The sequence below is a fragment of the Ochotona princeps genome, chromosome 2 (assembly GCF_030435755.1).
Source record: "Ochotona princeps isolate mOchPri1 chromosome 2, mOchPri1.hap1, whole genome shotgun sequence".
Lineage (NCBI taxonomy): Eukaryota > Metazoa > Chordata > Mammalia > Lagomorpha > Ochotonidae > Ochotona > Ochotona princeps.
The window spans coordinates 4,996,728-5,010,953 of NC_080833.1; the positions used below are offsets into that span (position 1 = coordinate 4,996,728).

General features: G+C 59.6%; 1 protein-coding gene and 1 long non-coding RNA gene across 2 annotated transcripts; one reads left to right on the forward strand and one right to left on the reverse strand.

Moving 5' to 3' along the window:
* Nucleotides 1-837: 837 nt before the first annotated feature.
* On the reverse strand, nucleotides 838-13,990 carry GPR157 (G protein-coupled receptor 157). The gene is made up of 4 exons (XM_004596127.2): nucleotides 13,539-13,990; nucleotides 4,090-4,303; nucleotides 1,356-1,556; nucleotides 838-1,119 (listed from the first exon to the last, which is right to left on the reverse strand). Exons 1-4 carry the CDS (start codon nucleotides 13,919-13,921, stop codon nucleotides 904-906), a joined length of 1,014 nt encoding a protein of 337 aa, XP_004596184.2. The 5' UTR covers nucleotides 13,922-13,990; the 3' UTR covers nucleotides 838-903.
* Nucleotides 4,018-10,000, forward strand: LOC131479546 (uncharacterized). The gene is made up of 3 exons (XR_009244957.1): nucleotides 4,018-4,119; nucleotides 4,207-4,333; nucleotides 9,775-10,000. It is a non-coding gene; the product is annotated as an uncharacterized LOC131479546 (long non-coding RNA).
* Nucleotides 13,991-14,226: the final 236 nt, after the last annotated feature.

A 14,226-nucleotide genomic window follows, 5' to 3' on the forward strand; every position in this document is an offset into this window, starting at 1 on the left:
CGGCTTCCCAAGGGAACTTCCGCCTCCCCTTCTGTGCTGGTGGCTTCCAGACTTAACAGAGCAATTCTCTTCTGAGCACAGGTGCTTACCTTAAATCCTTGTGATGAAGCTCATGACTGCAGGGCCCCCGCCACTGAGCCCGGCCGGTCACCCAACAGGCTAAATCCCAACACCTTCACCTTCCGAGAGAAGCCCAGGCTCGGATCACTGACTGCCTGCCCTCCTGTCGCGCTCGCAAATGCTCTGGGAGGTGCAGAAGGCAAGTTCCCACTCCACTCACCCCAAAACGCCTGCCCTCAGGAGAGAGGGAGAGCTTCCCCCACTGCCACCTCTTCTGGCCCTCGCCCCAGCCCTGCAGGCTGGAGCTGTGTTCTGAGTGGCAGAGGTGTGACCTGGGAACAGACACACAACCTACACCACTGGCTGGCCACCCACAGACGGGAGCCGCTGCCCGTGGGCGGCCAGGGGAACCTGCAGCCTGGCCAGAGCCGCCGGCTCAGCAGCGGGGCTCCGCAGGGACTGGGAACACCACACTGGGCAGGACAGGTGCTGTGAGGTCTCAGCGAGGGGCATCCCCTCACGGGGTAAACACCGCCTCCTAGTGGCCATAGGACATCCAGCGCCGCAGTCCTACATCCACACCGGCTGGGCCCACATTGGACAAGCTGCTCGGAATCCCATGCCGCCTGCAGATGAAGCTGCAGAGAAACAGCTGTGAGGGGGAGTACCGCCTGAGTCTGGAGGTAGAACGAGCTGAGTTGGCGGCTGTGCCCAGAGTGGGGGCATGTGAGAGCTTTATAATGAGGGCTCTGGGAGCAGCCGACACCTGCTCCCTACACCCTGCGGCAGACACAGGCGCACAGAACCGCCTGTCCCCATGCTCACAGCAGCCAGAACACCAGCTCAGGGGCTGGGAAGCTCCCTCGTGGTCCGTGTGGGCGCCTGGGAGCCTCCCATCTTGGAGGGTGCAGGCGACCCCGGGGTGGCGCTTAGGCTCTGGGCGGCCGGCTCCGAGGAGCAGCAGAAGCAGCAGCAGGAGATGAGCCGCGAGCGGATGGCACGGGTGCAGAGGACGAACATAATGCAGTTGGCGCCTCCCTGGAAGGTGTTGCCGATGCCCTGCGGGGGAGGAGAAAAGAGGCCTGAACCAGGCACGCCAGTTGGGGTGGCTGGGAGCTGATGCAGACAGAACCCGCGGCTTCTGCGCCCACCTCCGAGGCGGTCTGGGCCGCAGAAGAGCCCTGGACAGACCCCAGAACTGAGCAGCCTGGCCCAGCCCTGGGCCCAGGACTTGTGCATTCTCTCTGTCCGCGGGCACCCCTGGTGGGTGTGTGGAGGGCAGGGAGGGGACCTACGTGCAGGACGACCAGCACGGGCATGCGCACGGCCGGGGAGCCGCACAGGGTCAGCACGAAGCGCACGGTGCTCCAGACGCGCAGGCAGATGAAGATGAGCGGGATGAGCACCAGCTTGAGGTCGGCCGCGGAGGAGGAGGAGCGCCGCTGCAGCTGGTGCGCGTCACACAGGAGCGGCCGGTACTCCGAGAGCGCGGCTCGCTGCGGGGGCACGGGCAGGGGCGTGAGCCGGGAGCGCCCTCTGCCACGCCCGCCCACGCCCACCCAGCTGGGACCTCGTGGCTCCACTGCCCACACCACACATCCCACAGGGCATCTCGGGCGAGGGTGTGTAGGAAACCCCCCTTCGCCCCGCTGCTCACCTCGCATCTCCGGGCAGGCAGGTCTCCCGGGACACACCTGCTCAACAGTCCTCTCTGCCCACGGCCCCCGCCAGCCCCTGCCCAAGCATCGGCTCCACGATTCTAGGAGCGGGCCTTGCTGGCTGCCACGCTCCTCCCCGCCCCCTCCCCCGGTGCCGTCCAGTCTCAGCCCAGGGCCCTTGGTGGCTTGAGCAGATCGGCCAAGCCCTGTGCTCAGAACCCAGCGGTCGCCCCATCGTGGTACCCTTCCTTGTCTTTCCTCGCTCTGACCTCACTGCCCCCATCCCGTGCCCTCTGTTTCCAGGCATGCCAGGTACACCGCACCCACACCAATACTCTTCCTCACCCATCTGTGGGCCTCACTGTCACCCCCAACAAATCTCTGCTCAAAAGTCACCCTCCTGGGCCCGGCGGCGTGGCATAGCAGCTAAAGTCCTTGCCTTGAACACACCGGGATCCCATATGGGCACCGGTTCTAATCCCGGCTGCTCCACTTCCCATCCAGCTCCCTGCATGTGGCCTGGGAAAGCAGTCGAGGATGGCCCAGAGCACTGGGACCCTGCACCCACGTGGGAGACCTGGAAGAGGTTCCTGGTTCCTGGCTTCAGATCGGCACAGCACCGGCCGTAGCAGTCACTTGGGGAGTGAATCATCGGACCGAAGATCTTCCTCTCTGTCTCTCCTCCTCTCTGTATATCTGACTTTGTAATAAAAGTAAATAAATCTTTAAAAAAAAAAATTTTAAAAAAAGTCACCCTCCTGTGCCTGATGCAGTGGCTAGCAGGCCAATTCTCCAAAGTGGGTGCCGGTTCATGTCCCAACGGCTCCATTTCCCATCCAGCTCCCTGCTTGTGGCCTGGGAAAACAGCAGAGGATGGCCCAAGTCTTTGGGCCTCTGCACCCACGGGGGAAACCTGGAAGAAGCTCCTGGCTCCTGGCTCTGAACCAGCACACTGTCCTGGTCTCACAGCCTGTCCTGGATTTGTCTGCTTTGCTTAGCTCTCATCTGTCCTTGAAAGGCAGAATGACAAGAGTGAGAGAAGGAAAGAGAGCCGCAGGCCTGGGCACCTGCTTCCCTCCCCCCAGTGTGCCCTGCCTCGGCCTGGGGGCTCAGGGGGGCTGTGCCACTGGCCTGGGCTGCTCCTCTTCAGCTCCTGGCTCCTAGCCCCCAATCCCCACAGGAGGCAGGGAGCAGCGTGTGTACTCCCACCTCCACGCCTGCTGTTACTACCTTGCTTCTGCAAACACCAACCCGACCCTCGAGGAGGATGCATGGTTGTGTGCAAGTGTGGACCACCACTGCCCTGCCCTGGCATCACAGAGGGCAAGAAGCAGACAGACACACACCTAAGGGCATCTCCAGAGGGCAGAGCCTGGGAGGCTCCCGGGGCATGCAGCAGGGAGCCCAGAGCCCTCCAGGCTGCATAGCAGGATACCGACGAACAGGCCTGAGTACCCACAAGGCCAGTCAGCCTGGCTGGTAAAGTGCTGCCGGCTCCAGCAAGGGCACTGCTGGGCTGGCAGAGGGCTGCGGGGCAGGGGAGAACTAGTTAAGTACATCAGGGCAAAGGCTAGACTTGAACCACAGGAGGAGGGCAGGTGCACTCAGGGTCCCACCATGTGGAGAGCTGCAAGGAGCGCCCTCAGTGGGAGATATCCTGCTGGATGGGGATGCGTGGATTTTGGGGACCAGCTTGCACCCGGGCGGTCCCTTGGAATCCCTGCGGGGTACCAGCACTGGCTGAGTAGCCTGCACCCAGGGCGGTCCCTGGGAAGCCCTCTCCCTGCCTGGCCCCTGGCTGCAGCACTCCCCTCCTGGACACTGGGGATCACAGTCACTGTCCTGAGCCATGGCCACAAACCACACAACTGTGTGGTGCTTTCCCGCTAGTGGCCACTCAGTGAAACTGCAAGCACACAGACAAGGGTAGGTCAGCCCTGGTCTGTGGTTTGAGGAAGCCGTGCTCCTCACCCGCAGAGTCAGTGCGAACTGCAGGCAACAGTAAATGAATAACTACGGGCCGAGTTGTCAGGAAAACCCAGCCTACTGACCTCTGAATTCCTTGCAAGCCGATGGTTGATGACGTGATTCTGATGGCCAGGGATGAACTACGTGGGTTCCGGGAAGCCGAGTGTCCCCCACCCTTTCCCAAGGCCACTTCCCACTAGGATGCAATCTTGCGTTTTTGCAAAGTTCCCCAAGTGCCCACATGGGGGCAGTGCAGGGCTGTGTCTGAGAACCCGGGTTGGCCCTGTGCTGAGCCTACCCAAGGAGGACTGGGCCTCCTGGCCACTGGGCACTTCCCGGTCCATCACGGGATCTGTCCCCAGAGCCACATCCCGTGCCTTCGGGGTGGCACGCAGGCACCTACCGCCCTGCTGATGTGCTTCCTGACCAAGAGGTACAGCAGAGGCAGCGTCACATAGGCCAGCATCTCCCACAGCTTCCCCGTCAGCAGCATCCACAGCACGCGGTCCTCGGCCTGCAGGTCGATCCAGCACCAGCCCACGGACACGTCAGAGGCATCGTAGCCGATCTTCTTCAGCGTCACAGCCGCCACGGTGATGGCCAGCGGGACCCCCCAGCTGAAGAATGAAAGGCAAGGAGGCACCGAGGTGAGGCTGCAGCCCCTAGGCCTGTCTGCGGCCCCAGGCTCTTTGGGCAAGGTGGACAGTCGGCCTCCGCGATCTGACGGCACGTGCTGGAGACAAAAGGAAGGGCAGATGTCTCCCTGAGCCTGAATGTCTGCTACAATTTCCCAGCTTCCTGCGGACAGTGCTAAATGTGCAGCATGGTGAGGGCTGGCTCCACACACATGGCCCTGTGTCCGTCACTCACATGCCTTCAAGCCCCCACACTCCTTGCACCTGCTGGGCCTAGCTGGGGAGCTGCAGGCAGGCGGGGCCTCAGCCCCATGCACCCCCTGCTCTGCAAAGCTGGAAGTCCTGGTTAGCACCTGCTAGCCCAAGGGTGTCTATAGGACATCTGGGATATGCAGAACCCAGGGCCCGAGCTTGCCGACTTAGGGTTGGCAGCTTGGCGCTTACCAAGTGATACATTTCCTTGGCCTTGCTAGGGCGTGCCCAGCGCCGAGCAGGTGTTGGGAAATAGCCAGGGAGAAGGCAATGACGGAGAGGCTTTCGAAAGGGTCAGGAGTGTGGGTGTGATCGATCGGGTGTGGCTGTCTGAACTTGGACACAAATTACAGCAGTCAAACTGGGTCTGGAAGCCGCCTGGAGGTGGGCAGAGGGGGTGCCGGGGCATTGGTGGGAATAGAGTAGGAGGACAGCAGTAATGAGCCCACAGAGCAGGCTGGGCCAGACTGGTCAGCTGGGGCCAGGCAGCTGGCCGCGAGTCACAACCAGCAGCGCAGGCAGGCAGTGGCTCAAGGACCTGGTGCCCGTCGCCAGCTCAGGAGACTAGCTTGGAGCTCTGGGCTCCTGGCTTCGGCCTCACCCAGCCCAGCTGCTGTGGGCATCTTGGGGAATGAACCAGGGCACAGAAGGTCTCTGTCTCTCAAATAAATTGTTTTTAAAAGTTAAAGTACTCCAGGGCCTGGTGCAGTGGCCTAGCAGCTAAAGTCCTTGCCTTGAACACACCAGGATCCCATATGGGCACCGGTTCTAATCCCGGCAGCCCCACTTCCCATCCAGCTCCCTGCTTGTGGCCTGGGAAAGCAGTCAAGGACGGCCCAAAGCACTGGGACCCTGCACCCACGTGGGAGACCTGGAAGAGGTTCCTGGTTCCCGGCTTCGGATTGGTGTGCACCGGCCATAGCGGTCACTTGGGGAGTGAATCATCGGACCGAAGATCTTCCTCTCTGTCTCTCCTCCTCTCTGTATATCTGACTTTGTAATAAAAATAAATAATAATTAAAAAAAGAAGATTCATTACAAAAAAAGATTTATTTTATTTTTATTGCAAAGTTAGCTATATAGAGAGGAGGAGAGACAGAGAAATATCTTCCATCCGCTGATTCACTCCCCAAGTGGCCGCAACGGCCAAAGCTGAGCCGATCCGAAGCCGGGAGCCAGGAACTTCTTCCAAGTCTCCCACGTGGGTGCAGGATCCCAAGGTTTTAAGCCGTCCTCGACTGCTTTCCCAGGTCACAAGCAGGGAGCTAGATGGGAAGTGGGGCCATCAGGATTAGAACAGGAGCCCATATGGGATCCTGGCACATGCAAGGTGAGGACTTCAGCTGCTAGGCTACCGCACTGGGCTCCCAAATCAAGTTTTATTGCCAAACATCCACACCTGCTGCCTGCTCTCGGGAGAGCGGCCCTGACAACACTCACCTCCTCACGTTACGGGCAAGGCCGACCGGCCTCCACTCTGCACAGTCAGCAATGATTGGTCATCTAATTTATTGAATTTGAAAAACACAGATCTGTCACCTTTCATTCATGGGTTCACTTTCCAAATGGCCTCAAGGGCTGGTCTGGTTCTGGCCAAAGCCGGGACCCGGAGCCCGGAGCTCACTGCCAATGGAGAGGCCTCCCTCGTGGGGAGCAGAGGTTCAGGTTCTTGGGCCGTCATCGGCTCCCTTCCCAGGTGCGTCAGCAGAGAACTAGGTGGTAAGTGGAGCAGCCGGGACAGAAACCTGTGCCTACACAGGATGCCGGCATCGCAGGTGGCGGCTTACCCTGTGGTGCCCACAATACCCAGCCACCCCATGATTTAATTTTATAGACTGGCTACTGTAACATTCAGCTCACAAAATCCTCTTCTCTCAGGCTATCGAGTGTGACTCCAGGACACCACGGGGCAGAGGGCCACGGGGGACCTCACAGGTGGCCCGGGGCAAGGGGGACAAGGGGGCGACTGGTGTTTCTCTATTGAATCAACTCAGCTGTGTCTGGCCGGGGGGCTTCCTTCCTAGGAATGTGTGCCACCAGCCAAGAAGGACAGTCAGAACAGAAGTCCAGGGGTGGGTTCATGACTGCCCGAGGGGTCTGACGCCCAGGCACGGTGGCCTGAGCAGCCAGTGCGTCATGCTGCCTGCCTGGGTGTGTGCACCGCCTCTGTCACCCCCATGCTAACAGTCTCCTGGGGCGTGAGGAAGGGAAGTGGGCCTCGAGTTGTCTGTATTTCGAGTGTCCCATCAGGTGGAGCCGGCTCAGCCGGCCACAGGAAGGGCAATCCTCTGACTCCAGGCTGAGCGGGCAGCTTCCGTGCAGGGACGCTGGGACAGGAAGACAAGGTCTCGCCCTCTCCAGACGCGGGGTCTGCTCAGAGAGGGCGCCTGGAAGCCACGTGCACAGCCAACTCAGCACACACAGCGGGCGCTGGTCCCTGGGCTCCAGCTTGTCTGCCTGGGGATTGAGGCCAGACCTCTCGGCCACATCCTGCCTCGGGAAACGGCTGTGGGCTGAGTCAGGCCTACTGAAGTCCTCCCCCTCAGAGCCTCAGAATGTGCCTGTTTGTGTCTTGTTGTGGCCCCGCATCTAAAGCTGCCTCCCGAGGAGCCACATCCCATAGGAATATTGATTCATGTTTGGCAGCTCCACTTCAGTTCAGCTCCCGGCTAATGTGCCTGGGAAAACTTCTTGGGATGCAGTTCCTGCTCCACTTCCAACCTAGCTTCATGACGGCCTGCCTGTTGAGAGGCAGCAAGTTCTTGGGCCACAGCACCCACACAGGGGAGACCCGGTCGAAGCTTCCAGCTCCTGGCTCTGCAGCCGCTGCAGGCATCTGGAAGCAGAGGATGGAACAGCTTTCTGTCTCACTCTCTCTGTAACCCTCACTTTCAAATAAACATATCTTTTTTGTTTGTTTTAAAGAGGTAATTCAATTAAGGCCAGGTTGTCAGCGAGGACCTAATACCAGGAGAGGGAAAGGAGATGAGGATACAGACCCACGGTTGGGGAGGCCATGGGCAGAGGGCTGCCGGCAGGCCGGGGAGGAGCCCTCATCAGGACCCATCCCACCCACACTCCAGCTTGGACCTTGAACCCCCCAGGCCGGTGGGGCAATAAACCCGTGTTGTGCAAGCCACCAGCCACGGCAACAGCCGCTCCTCCGGCTCCAGCCCTGTTCCCTGAGCTAAGGAATGAAAACCTTGGTGTGCTTGCCACGCCCAGACTGGAGGAGCCGGCCGGGGAGCCCGCCCGCCAGCTCAGGGGAGGGCGGCTGAGAACAAGTCCCAAGCCACACAGATGTGGCGCTGGCCTAGGGTCGGCATCGTACTTCCTTGTTTCTTGTTTTAATGACTGATTGATTTCAAAGACAGATCCAAGAGATCTTTCATCCTTTGGTCCACTCCCCAGATGCCCCAAACAGCCAGGGCTGGGCAAGTCTGAAACAGAAGCCCACATACCCCAACCTGGGACTCCCACACGGGGAATTTATCACTGCTGCCCCCCAGGGTCACGTCAGCAGGAAGCTGGGTGGGGGGCAGGCACTATGACCGAGGCCCAAGGTGTCCCAGGCAGTGGCCTAACTGCTGCACCAGGCACCTGCCACTCCCACTCCTGCCTCCCCCCAAACCTGTGCATCACCTGTTGGGGGAGAAACAAAGGGGTCTTTCCCTTTCTGTGGCCTGTGGGAGCCTCCAATGCTGACCTAACTCCAAGCCAGTTCTGGGAGGGAACCCTGGGGCCACAATGTGTCCATTTGTTAAGTTCTCAGGCAGTTCTGCTGGACGCCTGCTAAGAGGCTGCCTGCTAGAGGATTTTCCCCTGAATAATGGACACGCATTGTCCAGCTCCTGTAGCAGAGAGCTAGGACCAGGCAGAAGCCGGCCACTGGCCAGGTCACTCGAGGCCACAGAAAACCCGGATGAGGGGCCGTGGGGAGGTACTTTCCAACCTACATCAGCAGAGCTGCTTTCTATCCTGGCTGCCTCTGTCCATGCAGGTTCCGGGGCAGGCTCTGCCCTCACAGGTCCTTGCTGCTGGGGCCTGGCCCTAGTGTGGACTTCCCACAACACACCTGCACTCAACAGAGACCTCTGACAACTTGGGGGGTGTCGAGTCGCTATTTGGGGGAACACTGACTGACATGCCATCCACAAGGCTCTCGGGTCTCTTCCCCACATGCAGACCATCTGCTTGGCCCATGTCCTGCAGCTTTAAGCACACATTACATTTGCAAATACAGGTTTACGAAGCTCGTGGTTCTGGCACAGGGTGAGGGTCGCCCGGAGCATGAGGTGGCAAGGAGCAGGTGCAGGGAAAGAGGGGAAGACCAGGGACCGTATCAGTCCACTCTGATCATGGCGCTGACCACTCAGGAAGTCGGAGGGACCGTGAGCCAATCCCTGTTCATTCTGTTACTTCAGCAAGGACATTTCAACATTTCAACATGAGCCCTGGAGGCGGCTCTGAACCCACAGCGGCAGGGACCTCCAGGGTGGCCCACGGTCAAACCTTTCGGGCCCACCATTCCCCTTCCACTACACTGGGACTTCCCATGCCCTGCAGAACAGTGTTTAGGGTGTACTTGGGGTGCCGCAGCCCCCAGGCCAGCGCCGGAGGGTGGAGGGGCTATGTTTTCAAATGAGTCACTGCCTCCTCTCCCCTGCTCCCGAGTGGACTTACACCCGCAGCTTGCTGGCAGTCAGCTCAGCCAGGACCCACATTTCCAACCTGGCAAGATGAGCCACGCCCACACCCAATGCACGCTCACACGCCAGGACAGGGGCCCCTCCCCATCCCGCTGACCCTGTTCTGGCTTCCCCCAGGGGCCTCCACTGTGGGAGGAGGCAGGGCTCCCACTCCTGTGGGAAGGTAGGTGAGCAGGCCATTGTGTGGGATGGTTTCGGGTCCCTCCCCTAGGTGGGTGTTGTAAATATACAGTCACAGGTGTATTTCCACACAGGGCTGAGCGTGGGCGGGGCACTGCAGCCTGCCTTGGCATTCAAGATGTGGCAGTAAGCCTTAGAGAGGGGCTTCCCTTGGAAGGCCAAACATTTCCCACAACCTGTAAAAGACCACCTAGCCCAGCCCTGGCCACGGCAGGCAGTTGTGGAGAAAACCAGCAAAACAGGAGCTCACTCTCTCTCTCTCTCTCCCTCAATAAATAAGCAAACAAACTCTTTTTATTTTTGCCTTAAAAGGCAACAATAGAGCCAATATGATGGCTTGGAGACTCAGCTGGCAAATCCTCCACCGTCAAGTGCTGGCATCCCATATGGGCATCAGTTCATGTCCTGGCTGCTCCACTTTCAATCCAGCTCCCTGCTTATAACCTGAGAAAGCAGTAGGGGATGACCCAAAACTTTGGGACCCTGCACCCATGTGGGAGACCTGGAAGAAGCTCCTGGCTCCTGGCTGTGGATCAGCTCAGCTGCAGCAGTTGCAACCACTTGGGCAGTGAAACAACAGATGGAAGACCTTTCTGTCTCTCCTCTCTGTAAATGTGCTTTTCCAATGAAATTACATCCTTTTTTAAAAAAGGCAACAATAACAAAAAAATCTTGTTTCCAAATACTGTCAGGATCAATGGTAAAAGTTGAGGGATTAAGGACATTCTAGCGCTCGAATGTCTCCCATCAAATCCTCTTCCAGCCACAATCAATCGGAGAAGCCCCCAGCAGGCCTGGCCCAGCTGCCATGGTCGCCATCTCCAGGAATAGAACCTGTCAGGGATGCCAGTCAAAGGGCACCTGCCCTGGCAGAGGCGGGGAACCGAAACCACGCAGGAGGACGCACCAGACAGACCCCAAGTGAGCCTTCCACCAGGAGACAGCCCTGAAGCCCTCAGAGAGGTGCTGCCATGCACCAAGAAAGATGTGAGGACGCTCCAGGCTGGCAGACAGCTCAGCAGGGAGGCTGCCCTCTGCCCTTGCTACCAGGGGCGCTGGAGGGCAGTGGACGAAATCTACACAAAGTCTGCCCATCCCGGGGCAGCAGGTGCCCGCGGGAAGTGCTCCGAAACACAGCCCTAGACAGGACAACTGGAAGGGACAAGGCTCATGTGGTGAAACCTCGGCATGTGGGAAATTGGGTAGGCTGGAAATAAGTGACCATTAAAACAGTATCTCAAGTTTTAAAAACGGGGTTGGAATTCTGGCGCAGAGAGTGAAGTCGCTACCACCAGTGCTGAAATCCCATACGAGCATGGTTGGAGTCTTGGCTGCTTCAGTTCCGATCCAGCTCCCTGCTAATGGGCCTCGGAAGACAGTACAGGATGGCCCAAGTGCTTTGAGCCCTGTCATCCCTGTGGGAGACGCCCAGGAAGCTCATGGCTCCTAGCTTGAACCTGGCCCAGCTGCAGCCACTGTGGGTGAGGGTGAGGGTTACAGTTGCGATTAGGATTAGGGTTAGGTGTAAGAAGTGAACCAACAGATGGAAACTCTCTCTCCAACTCTGCCTTTCAAACAAACAAATAATACATATGTGTATAAAAAATTAAAGCTGGATCCGGTGCGGTAGCCTAGTGGTCCTTGCACACGTCGGAATCCCATGTGATCCTGCCTTCCAGCAGCTGCCATCCATTTTAGAAGTGGCTTTTCTCATTTCACATTTATTCTATTTTACAAATACGATTTGGAGCAGGTGTGGTGGCCCAGTGAGTGAAGCTGCTTCTTAAGGTACCTGCATCCCAGAGTATATCAGAGTGCTGGTTCGAGTCCCAGCCACTATATTTGTGATCCGGCTCCCTGCTCACGGCCAGAAAAGCAGCAGATGATGGGCCGGTGCTTGGGCCCCTGCCGCCACGGGGAGACTCCCATGACACTCTATCTCTGGGCTTTTAGTCTGGTAACCCTGGCCATTGTGGCCCGTTTGGGGAGTGAACCAGCAGGTGGAAGATCTCTCCCTCTCTCTTCTGCAAATGAACAAAATCTAAGAAGGAGATTTGTTTTTATGTTGACAAGGCATAATGACAGAGCACTTCAATCTATTGACTCACTCCTTAAATGGCCACCGCAGCTGGGGGCTGGGCTGGGCTGGGCTGGGCTGAGGCCGGGAGCCAGGACTCTACCCCGTCTCCCACATGGACTGTCACCTGCTGGTTTCCCCTGTGTGTTAACAGGAAACTGGATCAGAAGCAGGGTAGCCAGAACTTGAATAGCAACTCCAAGTGACAGCCTAACGTGCATCACAACGCTGGCCCCCACATCATGGTCCCTTTTATGTCACTGGTACTTCTTCAGAAAAATGGAGATTAGCAGACAAAAACGAAGATCCGACCGTGTCATTTTGTGGGACTTGGGTGTCTTAGCAGGCCAGCCCATCTGCCACAGCGCAGTCCCCAAGCCACGGTTCTCGGACCACTGGGCACTCTCACCATGCCACCAGCGCCTCACAAATCCCGTGGTACGCACAGATCCATGTGGATCCTGGGACTGGAACACAGGACGACCGGGGCAAACGTGGAATCCCGCCCTTCCGACGCATGCCAGCCCCGCGCAGGAACACACCGCTTCCCAGCAGCATGCTTGTAGGAGGAGTCTGCCCTGTGTTTTCCTTGCAAGTTAGTGAGAAAATAGAACCAGGGGTTATTACAGTTTCGGAGTAGGAACATGGCAAACTCATTTTCCACATATCCCTGTGAGCTGCTCTCATGATTTCGTCTGAACATGTCCTTGGTTCATTTTTTCAGGAAATCTGTGCTTTCTTTTTCAATCAGTTCCTGAAAACTCTGCAAGGAATAGAAACAGCAGCCTGGCGTGCGGGCCTCACCTAAGACACTGCCTGCAAAGTGTGGCAGGTGTGACCAAGCAACCTGAAACAGCCTCGGAAACTCAGGATGCTCACATCCACACGAGCCAGCGACAACAAGCGAGCACACGGGAGGGTCCCCTGAAAGGTCAAGGGCAGCACTGGCCAGGAGCACCTGGGCAGCAGGTGCACCGCTGCGATGCAGTCCACCGACTGCCTTGGGCCGGTGAAGTCCCAGTGTCGACTTCTCCCTAAGCCACCACATACTCCTTCTCGCTGGGTTGCGGGTGACTGTCTGACTCTTCCAGAAAGCAGCCACGGGAACACTCTGCTGCTCTGCCAGGGCCAGAAGTGGACACAGAGACCTCCCCAGAAGGAAGTCTCGGCTGGCATTCCAGGGTCCCTCCCTCACTCCCGGCTCCGGCTGGCTGAGGAAATCAGGTGTACCAGCTGCACCTGATCCCATTCCTCATTTTCAGCTGTGTCCAACAATTTTCAAAGAAAGAGGGAAAGAGAAAAGGTTCTTGCAAAGAAAGGTCCAGGCCTGGCTCCTGCTCAGGTGCTCCGCCAGGCTGCCCCAGGGGTCTGACACAGACAGCCGGCAGGCGAGGCTGGGCCCGCAGGAGCCCGGCAGCCCCTCCTCCCGGGGTCCCTGGCATCCGGGCCTTGAACAGCTGAGAAGCGATTCATGGCTCAGGGACCAGCTGGGCTCCGTCCAGCAGCCACCGGAGCCGGAGTCAAGTGACTCTCCCCAGCTCGTTGTGACACCAGGTGACCTGTCGCTAGCAAGTGCTGACGAGGCGGGCGAGTTTTTAATAGAAAGGGCCTCTCCTTAGGGCAGCGTTTGGAGGAGGGAGAAGAAACCATCCCAGCGATGCCTGTCCTGGGCTGTGCATGGGACTCGGGGCCGCCTTCAAGCCCCGGAATGAGGCAGCGGGCAGCGGGCTACCCTGGGCCCAGATGTGCCCAGCCCTGCGACGGACCCCACTCCCACCCGACACAGAGCGGCACGCGGCCGCGGAGACGCCACAGCCCCTGTGCCGGTGGCGCACACGGCTCCCTAGCGTCCTCTGGGATCCTTCCAAGCCACCAGGGCCAGGCTCCGAGAAAGCGCCTCGCTCCCACCGTGCATGGCGCTGCGCGCCCAGGCGCCCCGGGACCGGCCCCTGTGCTGGCCGCGCTCGGGCTAGGGGGCGAGGGAGAGCCGGCCACCCACCTGACGACGTGGAAGGTCCAAAACAGGTGGTCGGGCCGGGATGCGTGCGCGCCGTGCACGATGCTGAGGTAGAGGTAGAGGGCGACGGCCACGGTCCAGAAGAAGGAGCTGGTGTTGGCGAAGGTGGAGAGCGCGCCCTGAAGCACGCAGTCCCACGAGGGGCCCGCGAAGTTCTGCAGCACCCCGTAGAAGTAGGAGACGGCCGACAGCAGGTCGGCCAGCGACAGAAAGAGCAGCAGGCGCCGCGCGCGGCTGCGCAGGTCCGGCCACAGCGCGTGCGTGGCCACCAGCAGGCCCGAGCCCAGCGCCGAGAGCGCGCACGACAGCAGCACCACGACGCGCTCCGACGGCACCAGCACGGTGGGCGGCGCGGGCGGCGGCATGGCCGGGGCCGGGGAGGCGCACCGCGCGGACCTGCCGGCCGCCCGCCGGCTTCTGGGCACCAAGGCGCCCGCGGTTCGCGTCCCGTCCCGACCCTGGCCGGCGGCCGGACGGAGCCCGGGGGCCTCGCCCCTGACCCCGCCCCGGGTCCCACCCCCAGGCCTCCCGGCCACGCCCCTGCTCCCAGGGCCCCCACGCCAGTCCTGCATCCCGCGCGCCCTCTGTGCGTGCCAGGTGTCTGGCACAGCCCGTCCCTGGGGGGCGGGGGGGAGGCTCGGCGCTTTCAAGGGCTAACGTGGTTTTCCTC

Excerpts from the sequence above, each read along its gene's own strand:
- GPR157 (XM_004596127.2), bottom strand. The coding sequence starts at position 13,921 with ATGCCGCCGCCCGCGCCGCCCACCGTGCTGGTGCCGTCGGAGCGCGTC. Across the intron at positions 4,304-13,538 it reads TGGACCTTCCACGTCGTCAG|CTGGGGGGTCCCGCTGGCCA; the intron begins GTGGGTGGCCGG and ends TTCATTCTTCAG. Across the intron at positions 1,557-4,089 it reads GGAAGCACATCAGCAGGGCG|CGAGCCGCGCTCTCGGAGTA; the intron begins GTAGGTGCCTGC and ends GTGCCCCCGCAG.